Source organism: Pinus tabuliformis, chromosome 5_2, assembly GCF_031772625.1.
Source record: "Pinus tabuliformis cultivar Carrire ecotype Pingquan chromosome 5_2, CPIR1, whole genome shotgun sequence".
Classification (NCBI taxonomy): Eukaryota; Viridiplantae; Streptophyta; class Pinopsida; order Pinales; family Pinaceae; genus Pinus; species Pinus tabuliformis.
This window is the reverse complement of record NC_142306.1, coordinates 751509250-751529451: the sequence shown is the minus strand read 5'-3', so window position 1 is coordinate 751529451 and position 20202 is coordinate 751509250. Positions and strand designations below refer to the sequence as shown.

At 39.3% G+C, this 20202-nt stretch overlaps 1 protein-coding gene and 1 pseudogene across 1 annotated transcript; one reads left to right on the top strand and one right to left on the bottom strand.

Annotated features, from left to right (window-relative positions):
* Positions 1-10785: 10785 nt before the first annotated feature.
* LOC149161421 (glutamate dehydrogenase 1-like) lies at positions 10786-12460 on the top strand (annotated as a pseudogene).
* Positions 12461-14523: 2063 nt separating this feature from the next.
* On the bottom strand, positions 14524-15327 carry LOC149161420 (uncharacterized). The gene has a single exon (XM_089434873.1). The coding sequence runs from the start codon at positions 15325-15327 to the stop codon at positions 14524-14526; it is 804 nt and encodes a 267-aa protein (XP_089290999.1).
* Between the last annotated feature and the right edge of the window lie 4875 nt (positions 15328-20202).

The following is a 20202-nucleotide window of genomic DNA, read 5'->3' as shown; positions in this document are numbered from 1 at the left end:
TTTATGACTGAATAAAATCTTCCAAAACAGTGTGAAGAGACCTTTTTTAATTTTTGTAGACTTATTTGTAGAAAGGGTTTTCCGTTACACTTCATCTCTTTTAATTAATGGGAATCAAGTTAAGTGGTTATTATTATAAAATTTTATAATTATTTGGTTTGTGAGAGTTTTACATTTTACGAAATGTAAATTCAAATTTTTTGAAAATAGGCTAAGGAGACTAAAGATATAATTGTTTATATTACTGGAAGTGTTTTATATAAATAAAAAATTATAAATTGTTTTTTATATAAAAATAAATATCATTGACTATTTGTTGCAATTAGAGGCCTTTTATAGTTATATAGTCTAGTATGGAGTACATCTCACATAAATAAATATGTAAACATAAACATAAATGTAAACATTTAACATTTTTAATTTTAGAAATCAATATAAATAAAGAGGTTTATGAACACTCAAAAAATAGGTATAGTAAATAAATAAAAATATAAATAAAGTGGAGGTATGGTAAATAAATAAAACCTTTCTTTATACTTACTCCAAAAGTATGGTAAATAAAAAAAATATAAAGAAACTAGAGGTATGGTAAATAAATAAAACCTTTTTTTATATTTAGTCTATAAACTTCTTTATATCTAAGAAGACTCAAAAAAGAGGTTTTATTTAGGTGAAGATTATAGGCCAAATACTATTTTAATATCATAGGCCAAATTATTATTAGTACCATGAAAAAAACATTATTAACCCTAATATTAATATTAAAAAAAACAAAGATGGGACATGGTATTGACCCATGGTATTGAGAATCAATCATATTGACCCATCATAGGCCAAATACCATGGGCCAAATTATTATTAATACCATGCAAAAAAACATTATTAACCCTAATGTTAATATTAATAAAAAAAAAATGGCACATGGTATTGAGAATCAATGGTATTGACCCATGGTATTCACGTGGAATGTAACCTATTTAAATGGGGAATTAAACCAACATAGATTCATCTTTACTCTGGATCTACTAAGCCTAGAGAGGGATCAAATACACTAATATGCAAACTAGTATAGAGTGAAAAAATATTTGATCCACTTTAGATCCAAGGTAAAAATACACCTATGCTGATTATTTCTATTTCATATTTCTTTGATACTCTTGAAAACCCATTATGTTTAATATAATGTACAGAAATATTGTTTATTACATTTATTTTTTATTTTTCTCTTTCTTCTAGTACTTTAGATTTCATAATTTATTTTTTTTTTTATATTCGTGGGAAGCTTTTCAGTTTAGGATAGTGAAGACAAATGCCATCCATTACAATTGAATTTTTTTATCATTCTTTGTTGTTTATTGCAGGATTCTGTATTTTGGGGAATATTTTGCAGTTTGCATTTAAATTGTTTTCTTATTGTTACAAAATGGTGACTTCTGTTGGTTGTTAATACGTAATTTACAGAATATTGCGAAAGAAATCTGGGTTTTATTGTTTAAAAGTTGATAACGAGCTGAGGAAAATATCGAAACAATACACGGGAAGGACACAAACTCGAAAAAAATACTTTGTATGGCTAATAGAAAAGCGTTCTTAATTCGCAACATAACGTTAAGAGTATCACGCTATTGACGGTTTACTGTGATGAAAAATAACTTCATTTTTTTTGACATAAGCCCGGTTGACAAATTATTTCAATTTTTTATTTTAATTCTTTTTACACAATTTCGAAAAACAGGTTGGGTTTGAGAATTAAGAGTGTTTCATAGATGTTTATTTTTATTTCAATGGCAAATGGTAAAATATTTTAAAAATTTATTTTTGTTTTATTTATTATAATAATTCAATTTGATGGAAGATCTCAGAATATGTTAGAATGTAGATGCTTAAAATATTTTCTTACTCAAATTTGCTGTTAAATTTATGGGTATATTTCAAAATATTTTATAAATATAATAACAAAATAAAAATTTCCTTAAATTCAGGTACCAGTTAAATCAAATTAAATTTGGAAATAATCTTAAATATAGATATATGTTCGAATTTGAATAAATTAAATTAAAATCAATTTCTAAAAGAACTCTTGATGTGAAGTTACTTTTTCGATCAGAGGATATATTAGATATGATGAAAATGTAGTCATGTGAAGCTTACAAAAAAAATATTTATAATTTCAATTTTTTAAATATATAAGAATTTGCAAATTACCAATAATTCATTCAATATTCAAAATAATAATAGTGAATAATAATAGTGAAAGAAGGAGAGGCCCACCATCCAAGATAAATTAAAGAGAAAAGTTATTATGTATAGCGAGTCTTTGTTATTTTAAATAAGTTGGTAGTCATATTCAATTCTGTTGTAACGTTTTTAATTGGTTGGAGATGCTGACACATGAAGATATTATTGATTACTACCCACTAAAAAATTGTACAAGTCCTTTTCCATTAATAGGCCATTAAGTTTTCAACACTCATTCCTATTTTGTGGTTTCAAATATACAATAAGTCCATATTTCTCTCTCGTGGTTTTGAATGTATATTAGATGTCTTTCCCAAGAATTAGAGGGTATAAATTTCTGTAAGTTATTTATTCATAACTATTGAAAATGTTCTTTATTCATAATTATAGAAATTAGAAGGTATAAATTTCTGTAAGTTATTTATTCATAACTATTGAAAATGTTCTTTATTCATAATTATTGAAAATGTTTTGTAAATGCATATATAGATTAGTACCTGAAAAATCTTTGGAATTCTATAGTATAAGTTTTAGCATGTTGTTGAATTTTAGTTGTTGAAAATATATTTTTCAATGAATAAATAGATTTAGTATTATCAAAATCTAGGACATTCAAAGTTCTAAATCATTGTCAAACTGTCTGTAAAATTGATATATATATATATATATACACACATTTTTGCTTGAATAACATTGACTGAAGAACGAGTGTTGACTCCAGAGAGAGGGAGAGCGATGGCTTGCGCGAGGGTTTTCCCCTGTTCTGGTATCGAAACCACAGGCTCTGCGGCTGCTGGAGGAGGCGTTGCTGGGTTGGCCACAGCCATTACCCTCCACTGGACCGGCCAGAAGAAAGCGCATTATGGTGACTTCAAAGCTGCAGGCACGGGTATGGCTACGAGGCCCAGAGCCTGGAAAACATCTGAAGCTTCTGGCGTTGCAGAAAACCCTCGCCCAAAACACTATCTGCGTGATGGGCCAAAGATAACGAAGATAGATCTGGAAGGAAAGCTCGTCAAGAGGCATGAGCCGCACGCAAAAAATGCTTCTAGGTTCAGAACCCACCACGGAGGCGGAAAAACGTCAGGGGTTGGATCCTCCAATACTGCCCATCTCCTCACGATTTCTGCATGCAAGGTTGGGGGACTGCGGGCTGCAGATCCGACCCACCTCAAAACCGTAAGGCCCAATCTCGGCAGATCTGGGTCGGATCTACCAGATCTGAGACCCAAACAATGTAGATCTTGGCCGGATCTAACCGTTTGGAACAAGATCCAGGATTATACAGCACCCAGGCAACAGATCGGAAGGAATAGGCAGCGACTGAGAAGAGGGCGCGCAGTATCTGACATGCAAAAGGCAGATCGACTCAATATGAGGCAAGATCTGGAAGAATGCTCATACCCGGATCATCTGGTAGCCAGCCTTCAGCCAGAGCAGGTAACAAATCCTTGTTTTCAGATTCTGATTAATCCCCCTCAGGGGAAAACACGCCTAGTTTGGGTTCATGCAGGAGACTCCCCGTTGCAGTTGAAACAAAAAATATGGGCTGAACTGGGTTTCCCAGTCCAGATCCAACACCTGGTCAGTGGTAGACGGTCCCTCCAGGACGGTAGATCGCTGGAGAGTTATGAGATTGGGCCAGGATCAACCATTACGTTAAATTTCAGATTGAGAGGAGGGGCTCTGCCTCAGGGACAGACAAGCTCCTCAGGGGCAGATAAGGGGAAAAATGCTGCAGCCCAGCACCAACCCAAGGGAGGGCTATCCTACAAAAACATCTTACAGGGCAGCAGGAATTCAGGACCCGCACCAGAACAAGGCGGACACATTCCCAGGCCATACATAGTAGATCAGTCAGAGCAAACTCCAGCCTTAAACTTAGATTCGTCAGGGATTGATGACTTCGTTAAGTCTTATGAAACACAAGCTTTAATCTGCCGCTTCAACAGTTTCTGGCCAAAACCCACGGACTTATTCCACTGGATCTTCACCAGCTGGACCATGGAGTGTGATATCCATCTATGTTCGAAGGGTTTCTTCATAGTAAGATTTACATCCAAGGAAGTCAGAGATACAGTCATAAGTGCTGGGCCATGGTTCTGGGGAACAGCGGGGCTGTTTATGACCCCATGGTTCCCAGATTTTGATCCAAATAAAATGACTATAACCAAAATGCCAGTCTGGGTCAGGTTATACAATCTTCCACTGCACTTTTGGAATGAGCGAGTGCTGGAAGGCATTGGGAACAGCATAGGGAAATATATCAAAACAGATCTAGAAAGGATCGATGAAAGGATCTACACTTTCGCACGTATCTGTGTGGAAGTAGATTTAAGTAAAGGGCTGCCGGACAATATAAGGCTGATCTACAAACAACAGAACTGGTTACAGGTACTAGACTATGAAAACACCGCTTTCAGATGTAGGCTCTGTAGGCAAACAGGACACCTACAAAGCTCATGTCCAGAAGTAAAGAATAAAAAGAAGCAGAAAGGGAAGCAGAAAAAAGGATGGCAATTTTCACACTCAGATTCAGAGGATGAAGAATCAGAAGCAGCAGAGGAAGAGATCCCAGCAGAAAAGACCGAGGCATCTCAAGAAATGGAGAATCAGAAGGAAATCCCATCAGACAACAAGGCAGAGAAGTCAAACATGGATCTGAGTACGGGAGGCATCAAACGGCAACACCACTCAGATACCTCAGATTCAGACAAAGAAACTGGCCCACAGAATACAGAAACACAATTAGTCATTGCTTCGATCGAGCCCACTCCAGGCGAGTGGCGTAAGGTCGAAAAGAAAAAGGGGAGAAAAACTTGAAGCGTGAGTCCAACTCAGTGCGGGAATTCAGTTTTTTGCCTCTTTTCTCTCCTCCCTCCTTTTATTCTTATTCTTTGTGCACGTTAGTCCTCTAACGTTGCGTGGGGTGCGAAAGCACTCGAGCCCTTGTGGCAGCTTACGGAATGCTTCATTGCATCTGCTAGTGTAACTTTTCATTATCTTTTTAATAAAAAGTTACCGTTTTTTTTCCTTGGAAAAAAAACATTGACTGAAGAACAATTAAGCTATCAAAATCATCTTGGAATCACACCTAACCTTGACCACACGAAAATCACTTACACCACATTAATATCACTATGTTTGAATTGGTAACTTTTTCGCCACAAAATACTTTAACTAAACAACTTTTCACCATCTATTTTAAGTGTGTATTTTAATTTTTTATTTTAATATGAAAGAAGTAAATAAGACGAAAATAAATAAAATTGAAGTAAATAAATTTTAAAATAAATCCTAGTTCACTCGTATGACCTTTTGTAGTTTTCTTTATTGGTTATGTCTTAACTGAAAGACCTAAGATCTGAAATACTAAAATGTTGACCAATCAAATCATTGGGTATAATTTTCAATATATTAAATAATAAATATTAGTTAGTTGGTTCCGGATGAATTTTAGACGAATGCCATTTAGAATAAGTTGGAGTTATTAAGAAATACATGTAGTTGCTGGAAATATTCAAAATAATTGTTTATATTATTAGTCCCTGCAATCTGGCATCCGGTAGGGACTATAGTAATCGTTCTGTCCCGACTTAGCATTAGTTCAGCGCTTTCCTTGTCTGTTATACGGCGGTTAGAATAAGGTCTGTTATACGGCGGTTAGCATTAGTTCAGCGCTTTCCTATGTCTGCTTCTCCGCTGAAGCTTTCCTATCTTATTTGGCCTCTTCCCGAGGCGGAAGAGGCCCGAACATAGGTTAAGTTTCAAATTATGCCTGACCGTCAACGGTCTAGTGTTAATGCTAGCATTAATTCCTTATTTCGTAAACAGGTATATGTATATGCTAAGGTTGCAGGGTTTCGTAAGGTTATAACAAGGTTGTGCATTGGCAGCTGGTGCATGCGGTGGTTCAACAGCTGTTGGATCCTTCTCGATGTACTTTGGTTTAAAATGTGGAGCGGCATCACCGTCGGTTAGATAAGGTTCTGATCCTATGGTTCAGTTGTACCTGGTTTTTCCGTGGGGTTTGCGAGTCATTTGCATGGTGAGCCTGCTGGGGATCTCTGTCGCTCGACCTTCTCAGATATCTTTTGCATGCAGAGGGTTTGCACAGTAACGCCCTAGCTCAGCTTACTGGGTACTCGCTTGAAGTTGCTGGTGATAATTCTTGACTCTCGTTCCCGACACCGGATTCTACCTTTTTTCCGTGGGGTTTGCGAGTCATTTGCATGGTGAGCCTGCTGGGGATCTCTGTCGCTCGACCTTCTCAGACATTTCTGCGCAGTGCCTTTAGTAACTTCTGTTTCCTCCAGAATTTCACACATTCTTTTATTTGTTGTTTTACATTTAAGGTGAGGGTTCCTTCTGATGCTCTTCAGCGGAAACAAGTTGCTTTTCAACATTTTACTCTGCCTCTCGATAATCTTCAAGAGAGGATTTAGCTAACACACCATCCCCGGTTTCCTGCGGCGTCGCAGACTTGATATGGCGGGGAAGCACCTTCAGGTACTTACTGAGAGGTCTAGGGTTTGTTCCAGGTTTAATTTCTGTTAAGGCTTTTGTTCCATAATGTTGCGTGTTATGTAACCCATCTAATATCTTTTGCATGCAAAGCGTTTGCACAGTAACGCCCTAGCTCAGCTTACTGGGTACTCGCTTGAAGTTGTTGGTGATAATTCTTGACTCTCGTTCCCGACACCAGATTCTACCTTTTCCCGGGTGTATAATTTGCCTTTTCTTTACCCGAGAGAGGTATTGAACTTACAATGTTTACTTCCCTTACTGAGGAATTTCTAATGTTGTATCCCTTTTCAAGAGGGAGTTTTCTGAATATCTCGGGAGAAAAATAATTGGGTTTATTCCCACGGACAAATTGTGCCATAGCTAAATCTGTCCTCAGTTACGTTTTTTTTTTTTGCCCCTTACCCTTGATCTCCAGCTCGATCATTTGCAGCGAGGCCTCTGCTTGAAAAAAAGCTCTGCAACTTGGCGACTGATCCTCCAATTCACTGAAATTGCAGGTGAGGTCTTCGTTTTTTTTTGTTATAGCCGGGTCTGCCACGGTCTCTCCTCCATTGTGCAGCTTGTTTTGCTGGATCACAATAGAGGTCTGAATTTCAATAGGCCTGGCCGTATACCCGCCATTATAATATGTGGAACATGAAGGCGTGGTCGTGTTATTCTACCGTGGTGTTTGGTCGAGCCTCTCAATCTTCGAAATCCTAACCCTAGGGAGTAATCTTACCGAACAAGGCGGTAAATCAAAACTTGCCCCAGAACGAGGTATCTTCACCTTCTTTCAGACAGGATTTCATATTAGTGGAGCTGCTTGCTGCTTTTGAAATAGATCTTGCTAGGAATAAAGGGCATATGAAAAACTTACCTAGAAGGCTTGATGACGACACTCATATCATGGAGGATTGTTAGGATTGCAAGATCTTCATGTAGTTAAGAAATCCCTGCTGTAGAAAAATAGGTCTTGGTCTTTGCTGAGAGCTCGTGGTAGCCTTCAACATGTTCCAATCTAAGGAAATCATGATGCTGTGCGTCTTCTGAATCAATGGCACGATCCAAAATACCACCAGCTATAACACTGTGTCCAATAACGAATCTAATAACAATGCCTTTCTTCTCCTCCAACTGCTTCAGTTTGGATCCTGTGAGGAACAAAAGGTCCAATTATCAAAATCAACGGATATCTAGAAATGCTACAGACAGCATAAATGCCTTCTGGCGTACCTCAGGGCCTTGTCCATCAGGCTTCTCAAGAACAGGTGACCCATTGAGGAACGCAAAGGAGCACAATCAATTTGGGGGAAAACGAACCCCCGGAAGATCTGCCCCGCATTTCTTTTTTCGTTTTCTTCAGAAGGCCACTCCAAACTTTCCCCTGCCAATGAGCCTAAGCCTAAGCCTAAGCGCGTTTTCTTGTCGGTTTGCCCCTGTCTCTCTCCCAAGTCATTAACTGCATGAAGCCATTCAAATAAGCCATTAACTCAAGTGGTTCACCCACTGCACACAGAAAGTGGTTCACCCGCTGCGCACAAAAGCCATTCATTCACTGCATGAATTGCGCCATTGGGATTTTCCGTCGGGACTTAATGCGACACTTGGTATCCATGCGGTAGCATGAAGTCCAACGGTCCAGCTGTGGCGACTTTTATATATTTATATATTCTAATTGTCATATTATTTTATTTAACAATTTTTTATATAACTTTTAATTATTCGTTTTTTCTTTTTATTACTAGCCTGTTTATTACTACGTCCAGTCTCTTTGCTAATCTTATTGAAATTCATAGGCTTCATTCAGGCCTATTGACTTCTTGCATGGCTAGTTTTTCAGGGTTGTCTGGTTGGAAATGGAATTACAGATGAAGCATTTGACAGCACACAGGTGCCTGTAACGCCCTAGCTCAGCTTACTGGGTACTCGCTTGAAGTTGCTGGTGATAATTCTTGACTCTCGTTCCCGACACCGGATTCTACCTTTTCCCGGGTGCATAATTTGCCTTTTCTTTACCCGAGAGAGGTATTGAACTTACAATGGTTACTTCCCTTACTGAGGAATTTCTAATGTTGTATCCCTTTTCAAGAGGGAGTTTTCTGCTGCTAAATTCTTCGGCAATTACGCGAACTTTACATTTAAAGTATTCGTAGTTCCACACAGGAAACAAATGCCGTTTTTTCCGTATAGAGTTAGGTTTTTGCCTGGTCTTTTCGTTAGATTGTTTCGTAATTTGCGATAACTCGGAGTTTACACTTTATGCAGAACTTTGCGAGTCTTCGATCATAGATTTAGATTTTTGCTTGAGGTCCCCGCTAAATTTGTTTGAAGATAATAGAACTGCAAATTCACATAGTTTATTGCCTCGCCTTCTGAAATTAGCAGGGTTTTTGCAGATGAATTTAGGTATTTTCGATTTCTGTGTTGAAATTTTTGGCATTGATGTGAATCTTTTATTTTCTTCTTTGGGCAGGCGAAGGAGTATGCTGTCAGTCAGTTCTTGATTTTGCTTCCAGGCTTTATTTGGATCGTTGATTAAACTTTGGTTATTGGCAGAATCTCCCTCCTCCTTGGTCAAGGGTAAAATCTTTCTTTTGAATGCATGCAATTACCGTGTTTGGATGGACTGTCCAAATATTGTCGGATCACCAGGGAGGAATTCACTTTTAGCACATGAGATCATTGATCTGTCTCTTAATAGCACACAATGAATTTTGTGCAAACTCAGGCTTTTGTGAGCTAGATTATTTTTGTTTATAACTGATTGTTTCTTGTGGCTTGGATTGTAGGTGTGTGAATTGATCATTCTATGAACTCGATATTATTTATATTGTCAGTGGCCAACTTCAAGGATACAGGTTACCTGGCATAAAACTAGTCATGACTAACGAAATTGTCACAATTCAGCCGGGAGAACTTACGTTTCTCTGTAAGTGAATAGCTTCATAATACTAATTCCTTTTAATGTGCTTTGGTTCATTTGTCATAATATTATGATATAGGCTTCAATTTTCTTTGCCTATTTGTCTGAAATTAACTATAATTGTGTTGTGTACATAGATTTTCTTGTCCATTCCAAGAAAAAAGATGATCTTTGAGAACGGAGTTATTGAATTAAATAATATCATAGACATCATAAAAAGCACAGGAAATATGATCTACAACAAATGCGTTTGGCATGGGAAGCTGTTGCAATTTTTAGTTCGAATGTCAGTCTATGCATGTTTTGCATTTTGTGTTTTTTCATCTGCTGTCCAGGGTAGTGACAAATGCCCAAAAAATCTTGGGGACTTTGCTCACCACAAAGTTAGTCAATTTGCGGACGCAAGAAGGTTTTGAAACTTTTTAATTGGTGTCCTTTGTAGTTAATATATAACACTCTTTTTTTTTTGTGTTTCATTTTCATAATTTGGTTTTGATAGAACTGTAGAATGCATAAATACAAAGTGATTTTCGTTTGACAATAGTATATACTATTTATAGTGCACCATTGTATGAGCATCTTATGTATGATTTTTATGTTTGCCTTATTGTACAAGGAAGGGTATTAAACAAAAATGTTTGCCTTATTGTACAAGGAAGGATATTAAACAAAATTATATTCAGCATTTGATAGTTATGTTTTATTGCCAACATTTTGGTAGTCTAATGGATATCTGATTTTGTATCAATGGTGATCAGTTGAATTGAAGAAGCAAAGTTCATGCTCTCTTCAGCTAGTCAACAACATGGACTTCGATGTTGTATTTAAGGTAGCCATATTTCCTTTTGTTTTTCTTTTGTAAATATTCTGCTCATTTCCCTAATTTCAATTTCCATGGAGGTATTACAGTTCTGCACACATGAAAGGCATCGATGTTGCATGGCTAGTTTTTCAGGGTTATCTGGTTGGAAATGGAATTACAGATGAAGCATTTAACAGCACACAGGTGCCTTTTGCACATGGAAAGGGACTTATTTCAGATGAATTATACCAGGCGTGTACCCTGCAACAATCATTTCAGAGAATTCTATAAATAATCTATTTATCGTTGGGGTATGCAGGTTGACCCAGATGAGGTAAATGCCTTAGCACAACTAATGACATGGAAGACTGTTGTAGCTAACATACCATATGGGGGAGCAAAGGGTGGTATTGGTTGCGACCCACGAAGTTTAAGTTTCAGTGAGTTAGAAAGGCTTACTCGTGTCTTTACTCAGAAGATCCATGATTTGATTGGAGTCCACATAGATGTTATTAGCTCCGAGATTTAATACATATTTCTTCAATATCCACTATGCTTACATGGTTGATGTGAACAGACAATGGCCTGGATATTAGACGAGTATTCAAAATTCCACGAATACGCACCTGCAATTGTTACTGGAAAACCTGTTGTAAGTATATAAATCTTTATTCCAAAAGACCTCACCAACCTCTTGAGTGTATAATTTACATAGCTTTTTGATGTTAGAAAGATTCTTTTGTGATGGATAGGATCTAGGTGGATCCCTTGGCAGGGATGCTGCAACTGGTAGAGGTGTTATGTTTGCAACAGAAGCTTTATTAGCTGAGTATGGTAAAAGCATCTCAGGTCAACGTTTTGTAATCTAGGTAGATTGTTTTTCTCTTCAGCTTTTACTGTGAATGTAAGTCTAGCCGCATAAAAAAAACACCATCTTGCTTGCCTTTCTTTGAATTTACTAGTTGCACTAATTGCATCAAAGAAACTCATTACCATGCTTTTTCTTTACTCAAAGGATATCTATGGACACTAAATGAAATGAAATTGGCTGCATAAATATGGCAATAACATCAATTCGAGGGGATTGGAACCATTACAGACTGAAATACATTCTTGAACCAAAACCTCTCTGACCTTTTCAGGGTTTTGGAAATGTCGGTTCCTGGGCAGCTGAACTTATCCATGAAAAGGGTGGAAAGATTGAAGCAGTTAGTGACATTTCAGGAGCTATAAAGAACAGCAATGGCCTTGACATTCCAGCTTTAATGAAGCACACAAAGACTAATGGTGTTGTTAAAGGATTTGAAGCAGCAGATTCAATTGATCCCAAAACTCTCTTGCTTGAAGACTGTGGCGTGCTCATCCCTGCTGCTTTAGGTAGTGTTCTGAACAGGTCAGTATCCATCCAATTTAAGTTTCACAAGACCATCTGGCATTTGGAAGTTGACAGGGATTTGAAAGTACTTTTTAATTCAATTGACAAAACACTGCATTGCATAGGCTACTTTGTTGAGATTTAGTTTTGATACATATATTCCATAATCACTGTTATTGCAAAGTTGGAGATGCTAATTTAGTAATTTGATTGCTACTGCGTACTAGTCACAGGGAGAATGCTAGTGAAGTAAAGGCCAAATTTATTATAGAGGCAGCCAATCATCCCACAGATCCAGAAGCTGACGAGGTGAATTAGACAATCAGTTGAAGTTGTAGAGGTTTTGGAGTAATTTGACTTCTCTCAGGCTTCTTAAAATTCAGCTCTATTATGTAATATTGGATGCATGACATGCATTTCATGATGGATGGTATGCTTACTTGAAGGCTGCTCCTGATGCCCTGTAACTGGAGAATCTGAAATTGGCTCTACCTCTGATGCCCTTTATTTCTATGCAATTGGTGTTGATGATGCCCCTGCTTCTGTCTCTATGGCCTCTGTTCCTAGTGCTGCTTGCTTGAATGCTAACTAGAATCCTTCGGAGTAAACAAGCTAAACTTAATCCTTCAGAGTAAACAAGCTAAACTGCTGCGACTGGTATTCGAACTGCCTTTACCTTAATAACCAAAAATTGCCCCCACGGGCATGGGATTTGGATCTGATGGCTGATATGCTTACTTGAATGCTGCTCCTGATGCCCTGTAACCGGAGAATCTGAAATTGGCTCTACCTCTGATGCCCTTTATTTCTATGCAATTGGTGTTGATGATGCCCCTGCTTCTGTCTCTATGGCCTCTGTTCCTAGTGCTGCTTGCTTGAATGCTAACTAGAATCCTTCGGAGTAAACAAGCTAAACTGCTGCGACTGGTATTCGAACTGGCTTAGACCTTAAATATTAACTTCATGTAGGGACTCGCTGCCTCGCAGCTTCTCTTGTTAATTGAATACTTGAGTGTAATATCTCTTATTAATATAAATATTTATTTATTTATTTATTTATTTTCTAAATAAGATTAATCTATTAAAAAAGTAAGGGGGTATAATTATAACGTGACCGAAGTCAAAACTCTGCTCTGAAGAGAGGCAGAACTGTCAAGAAAAGTATATGAGAAGATTGACTATACGCAGTGAGCTCATTCTTGAGCTAGTTTTCAGGACCCACGCAGGGGACCACGTTAAGATTCTCTTGATAATGCAGAATAAACAAAAATGCAAAAATACACCAGAAAACCACAAAATTGTTTGCACTAAAAACTCGCCGAGTTCTAAGGGCCACACTGCATGTAGACGAAGCATAGGTGAGCGAACTAGTCATCTAGAGGCTCTTCCTCAATGTGGCAGCATCCAAAATCAGGCAAATCCCTTGCTTGAGCCGCATTCTGATCGAAGGGACCAGGGTCAATCGGCGCGATCACCACATCCTGGGTGCTGCGAGCCTATTCATCCAGAGCCTGTTGAGGCGCATTTCCAATTCCGATCTGGAGGGTTGAAGATGGAACAGAGACTGCCCCTGAACCTCCCAGACGAGATCCAGGGTCCTCTGTCTGGTTTGCCTCATGGAAAACCACCGAGATATGAGCTTTTATCCTTGGGTGATTCAGAGAGCTATTAAAGGTGAAAATTGCAGAGCCAGATGTGGGAGGAGGCCCACGGTGATAGCTAGAGGAATGGAGCTGCCCTCTCCCACTGCAAGTGTTGGGGTAGTGGCCTGCAAACAACTCACTAGAAAGGTAGGGTGAATCAGAGGACGAACTGGAAGGCGCGCGTCGGGGCTGGCCTATTCGGCACCTCATTCTATGGTGCAAGCAAGGCATCAGGGAGAGAGCAGCAGTGGGATACCCAGTAGGCAGAGCAACAGTGTGGACAGGGAGATGGCTACAGCTTTGCCAGCAAATCAGAAAAACTTTGCAGCATAGGCCCAAGGCCTAGGAAAAGAGCCAGAGGAAAAATTGAAGCCGCTCCGCCAAGAGAACAGAGCCAAGCACCGAATTATCCCTTTCTAGCAAGTCCTGAGAAGCCTCAAGAATGATAGAGCCCACATCAAACAACCTGAGATCATAAATGAGGCCAGAGACAAGAGAATGAAGCGAGTGAATCAACGAAACAAAGATTTCGAAACAACAGCTCGAGACCCAGGAAAGGAACGAGAGGAGAAACTGAAGCCACTCCGCCCAGAGAACAGAGCCAAGCACCGGATTATCCTTCCCCAGCAAGTCCCGAGAGGCCTCAGGAGTGACAGAGTCAGCATCAAACAGCCAAAGATCAGAAATGAGGCTAGAGGTGAGAGAATAAATCGAATGAAACAGCGAAGACGAATTCACCGCATACCCGAGACTGAACCTTGCCTTATCCTCCTCTGGCGCGCCTCGAGATGCTCCTTCCATAACTATGGCATTGAAGAACGCCGCCTTCTGGTACAGGCCAGAGCATGCGGAGGGAAGAACCAGAGCTGTAGACATGATGTGTGAACCGGAGCCGCTGGAGTGAGAGCAGATGAGCCCTGCTCTGCGCAAATGCCAAGAGCCAACCGCCATACAACTCTTAAACCTTTTGTACTGGGTGGGCAGGTGTCGATCTACCTCGCCACACCCCTGTCCCTTCACATTTAAGACACGATCAAACACCCGCATCCGGGAGAGCTGCGTCCCTTTGAACCAGAATTTTGCACTCCTGTTCTTGATCATGTTTCTGAATTATGTCTAGAGCCCCTGTGAGTAGAGTGTGCTCAGTTTCCACCCCCAAATTGGCCAGTAGATCAGCGACCTTGTTGCCTTCCCTCTTAACATGATTGAAGATGATGGCCCGATTGTTGTGAAGTGATTGTTCTATGGCATCCAATCTGGCTTCGAGTCTCCAACTATTGGCAATTTTCCTCGCATGAGTCCCATTTAGGAGTTGTTTGGCCATGTTGATGAGGATTAGGGAATCACCTTCGATTTCCAGGGGATGGAAGTTGTGTTTCCAGGAAAGGAGAAGTCCTTGCCAGAGACCCTCCAATTCAGCCGAGTTGTTAGTATCCCATCCTATGTTTCCAAAGTATATGAGGAGAGGCAAACCTTCATGATTTCTGAATATGCCACCGAATCCTGCTTTTCCAGGGTTGCCCTTTGAAGCTCCATCAAAGTTGAGCTTGAAAGTGTGCTTTGGAGGGGGTGTCCATGAGTCCTTTTTGATGTTGATGCTCTTTGAGGGGATTTGATTATGAGTTCCCTGTGGGAGTTGCATGTTCCAGTTTGCCCAAATGGCTTTCTCATTTGCAAGAGTGGGAAAGTCGTCCAGATACCAAGTGCGAAGCGCCAAGGTCTCTTTAAGATTGAGACAGAAGTTGCCCCAGATGATCTCTAACAGAGTGCTTTGATCTTTGAATATGCGCTTGTTCCTTTCTTTCCAGATAGACCAAAGGAGGAGTCCAGGAATCATTCTCCATAATTGGTTGAGAATTTCACTTTTGTAAGGGTTCTGCTACCAATGGCGTATGGAGTTGGTGATGTCTTCAAACACTCTACATCTTCTTTGACATCGAAAGCTAGCCTTCTCCCACAGTTGGTTGGCAAGGGTGCATGAGTCCAGAAGGTGCTGGAGCGTTTCCTCCTGAGAGTTGCAATTGGGACAGATTGAGGGCCCATGAAAGTTTCTTCGTCTAAGATTGTCCCAAGTGAGGATTTTCCGGTGCCCAACCAGCCAGAGGAAGAGAGAGACTTTGGGCCAGGTGCCTGGTGACCAGATTCTACCCCAGATGGGATCCAGGGGCGTTGGATCTATGCAAATGATTTTATATGCCTCTTTGGTGGTGAAGGTTCCTCTAGGCGTGTAACCCCATCATAGAATATCCCTGCCTTCGGAGTATCTAATTCGTCGATTTTGGAGCTCCCTCTCCAAGTCCTTCTTAGTCTGGTGATCCGCATTCCTGATCAACCTGTCAATTTGCTTCCATTGTTTGTACCCTTGTTCTGTCTCCTGAGTCCAGTATTGTTGGACCTCTTCCTTTTGTTGCTCCTCCCAGGAATGGCCTGGAGGCTGTCTGAGGATGTCGTTGAGCTTTGGTAGTTGGTTCCAAGCATCCATCCAAAACCGAGCTGTTCTGCCATTTCTTACTTCCCAAAAACTGTGTTGCTGGATCAACAAGAAGTGTTGTTTAGCAGCATTCCATATTAGTGAACCTTTTTCAGTGGGAGTGAATCTAATAAGCTCCTCCGTTGGTCTATGATTGGCGTATTTGGCTGTCCAAATGGCTACCCATGGCTTATTGGGAGCAGAGAGCCATTACCACCAGATTTTTGCACCCATGATTGCATTACTGTGACTGGGATCCCTCAGACCAATACCCCATTTTTCTTTAGGCTTACAGGCTGTAGTCCATTTTACCAAGGCCCATTTGCAATTTGTACTTGTTGCACCCCAAAGAAAGTTGCGCTGTAGAGCCTTTATTTTTTTAATGACCCATTTAGGCACTGCAAGGATTGAGAATAGGTAGAGTGGCATTGCCTGTAGCACAGCTTTGATTAGCACTAATCGACTAGCTATGTTCAGAGTTCTGTGAGTCCATAGATTGAGACGTGATTCAATTTTCTCAAGGAGCAAACGCCAGGAGGCGTGCTTGATGGCAGAATCAATAAGGGGGGCTCCAAGGTATTTAGGAGGTAAGGAGTCTATGGAGAAGCCCAGGATACGGGCGATGGCGTGTTGAGTAACAGGGGGAGTGTGAAAAAAGAAAATCTGCGATTTAGCCGTGTTGATGCTTGTTCCTGAAGCATCAGAGAAATCATTCAAAAGGGATTTAAACAGAGAGGTTTCCTGAACCGAAGGGTACCCAAAAAGCATATTGTCATCAAAAAAACTGTTGATGAGTAATTGCTGGAGAGTTGTGAATGGATATACCTTTGAGCTGCCGGGAGAGGAGGGCGTGTTTGATGTGGCGACCCAAACCTTCCGCCATTAGCACGAAAAGGAATGGGGAGAGAGGATCTCCTTGCCTAATTCCTCTTGAGGGACTGAAAGGACGGGATGGGATACCATTTATGAGGATAGAGAAGAAAGTTGTAGAGATTAGGTTCAGAATCCATCGTACCCACATTGGAGAAAATCCAAAAGCAATTAACATTTTTTGTATATATGTCCAGCTTAGCTTATCAAAAGCTTTTGAGAGGTCAAGCTTGAGAATCATACCTGCCTGTTTGGAGTGCTTGAGGGAATGTATGATTTCATGCGTGAGGATAATGCCATCCAGGATTTGTCTTCCTTCCACGTAGCCAGATTGTTCAGGCGATATGAGCAGGGGCAGAAGCGGCTTTAGCCTGTTGGCAATGACCTTAGATATCACTTTATAAATTACATTGCATAGAGCAATTGGACAAAAATTTTCCGGAGTACTGGTGCTCTCTTCTTTTGGGATGAGGGCAATGAAGGTTGAATTGAGAGAGGGCAGAAGCCAATGTAGAATACGTGATTCCTCCACCACTAGCCAGACCTCCTCTTTTATCAGATCCCAGAAAGAGTGGAAGAAAGTAGTAGTGAAACCATCTGGGCCAGGGGCTTTACCCTCCTTGAGCTGGTTCATTGCTTCATCCACCTCCTGTGGCGAAATTGAGCGCAGAAGGAGTTCGTTGTGTTCTTCTGTGATGATTTTCGGAAATTTTGAATGATTTTTCCTATAGCAGGTCGTCTATTTGTTTGGGGTTCTTGATGAACCTGCTGGAAGTGACTTATAAACTCCTGCTCGATCTCTGCATGATTTTCCACTCTTTCCCCTCCTTGCTTCTGAATGAAAGAGATGGTGTTGTGCATTCTTCTCTGAATTGTGGTTCGGTGCAAGAATTTAGTGTTCCATTCTCCTTCTTTCAGCCATTTGATCCTAGATTTCTGCTTCCATAGAATTTCCTCCTGCTTTCTCCTCTCCTCCAATTGATTTTGAATGCACTATTCCTGTGCCAAGGTCCCTTCCTTGTATCCCTCTGTGATTATCTGTTGCTGGAGCTCTCTCATTTCTTTGTTTAGCGATCATGTTGCGCCTGGAAAATATTACCGAAAGTCTCTTGATTCCAATGCTTCATTTGGGATTTAAGAAATTTGAGTTTCTGTTGAAAATGAAACATTTTTGATCCCTTTGGCGGAGGGAAGTTGTTCCAGTTAGATCTGATGAGATCGTTGAAGGCGGGATGGGTGAACCAGAACGCTTCGAAGCGGAATGGTCGCCTGGTAGCATTGCCCAGTCTTTGCCAATGGAGGGAGATAGGCCAACGATCAGAACCTGATTAAGGGAGAATTGATGCCGCTATGTCGCCTCCAAGATGCACCGTGTTGTCAGAAATGAGGAATCTGTCTAGTTTAGAAGCTATTTGTTGCCTCCCAGCCCTGCGATTACTCCAAGTGTGCGTGCCATTGCAGAATTGCAGATCAATTAACAAATTGTTTTGGATGAATTCTTTAAAGTGGCCATTTTCCTGCTCCAGCTTGGCTCGGCCTCCTTGATTTTCCTCTAGCCTGGTGATCATGTTGAAGTCTCCTCCAATGATCCAAAGAGGATGGACTCTATTAATTACACAGTGTTATTAATTTTTTTTAAAAGAAAATTATAAACTATTTTTGGAATTTAGTAATGGAATAATTAATTCTGCAATTATGGGTAAATATTGTTTTACCAGGTAATTAATTATGGAAACAGTTATATGTTCCAAAACTAAATCCTAGAGTGTTTTTACTGAAAGGATCAAGATGATAGAGGTATCTGAGATAAATATTGTTTTACTAGGTAATTAGTTATGGAAACAGTTATATGTTCCAAAATTAAATCCTAGAGTGTTTTTACTGAAAGGATCAAGATGATGATGATGAAGATGATGGTGGTGGTTAACGTCCGCTAAGACCAAACATTGGTCTATCAGACCTAAAGAAACAAATTATTTATTTTGATTTAAGATTTTATTCCTATGCTCAAAAAGCTTGGAGAGAAGCCTCTCGAGCTCACTATAATTTTACTAAAAGGATCAAGATGATAGAGGTATCTAAGATCAGGAGAAGGAAAGGAGATTGTGGTGAAGGGTCAGGGAGCCTATGATAAGGTCTCCGAGGAGAGAAAGGTCTCTGAGGAGAGAGAGAACTCCTGAAGTCAGGAGTAGCACGAGGGAGATTTACCGAATCAGGGAATCTCACTTCAGGGAGGAAATTAAAGTGCAGATCTTGTTTTATATTCAGTCCTGAACAACTTAAAATGATAAGTAAAGAATTTCTTATATAAGTCAGTCCTGAACAACTTAAATAGATAAGTAAACTTAAACAGATAAGTAAAGAATTTCTTGTATTAAAGTGCAGATCTTGTTTTAGATTCAGACCTGAACAACTTAAACAGATAAGTAAAGAATTTCTTGTATAATTCATTCTCTGAATTTTAGGTTGTGTGAATTTCTCATATAAGTCATTCTCTGAATTTTAAATTAAACAGATAAGTAAAGAATTTCTTGTATAAGTCATTCTTTGAGTTTTAGCTTGACACACAGGTTGTGTTAAGAGATAATATTTGTAAATAACTGTTGAAAAGATTATAGACAAGGTTTCCTATTCCTTAAAGTAAAACATAATTTTCTTTTTCTTTTTTTTATTCTGAAATATTTTATCGAAGTGTAAAAGTAGAGCAATAATGGTAAACTAGAGGAAAACACTCTTTATAATTACAGAAGGAACTATCAAGGAATATCAGTAACATATTATTACAGAACTTAGAAGTAGAAGTACATTTGGAAAATGACAAAATTCCTGTATCATCAAGTAAAATTGGCAAATGACAAAATTCTGTAACATGAGACATTGCTAACATTATCTCATATAGGGTAAAACCTTTGTTTGTCTTTTATTTAAATCAGGAGAAGAGAACAATTATGTTGCAGACCATAATGTTCAAAATGGTTCCCGAATATGGTACAAACATGTTCAAAATGGTTTCTGAATATGGTACCAAAATCATTTACATGTACTATAATCAAATTGATGCATAGCAAACACCTTATCTAATTAAGCTAAGTCTCATGGCTACAAATAGAGAAAACGGAGAAAATATAACTCACAAATAAATAAGAAGTTACAGTCCTAACTAGATAGCAACTCACAAATAAATAAATAAGAAGTTACAGTCCTAACCAATAAATAAGAAGTTAAAGTCCTAACTAGATAGCAAAAACTCTAGCATTTCGAGCTTCTAAATGAACTATCACGAAGTTTTTCCCTTTTTCTTTCTAACAAGCAACAAGAATTTATAGAGGGCTAGTGTAAATTTGAAAAAATAACTTATAGTATTCCAAAACT

Bases quoted from the DNA above. Each gene is read 5' to 3' on its own strand.
- LOC149161420 (XM_089434873.1), bottom strand. From the start codon at position 15,327: ATGATTCCTGGACTCCTCCTTTGGTCTATCTGGAAAGAAAGGAACAAG.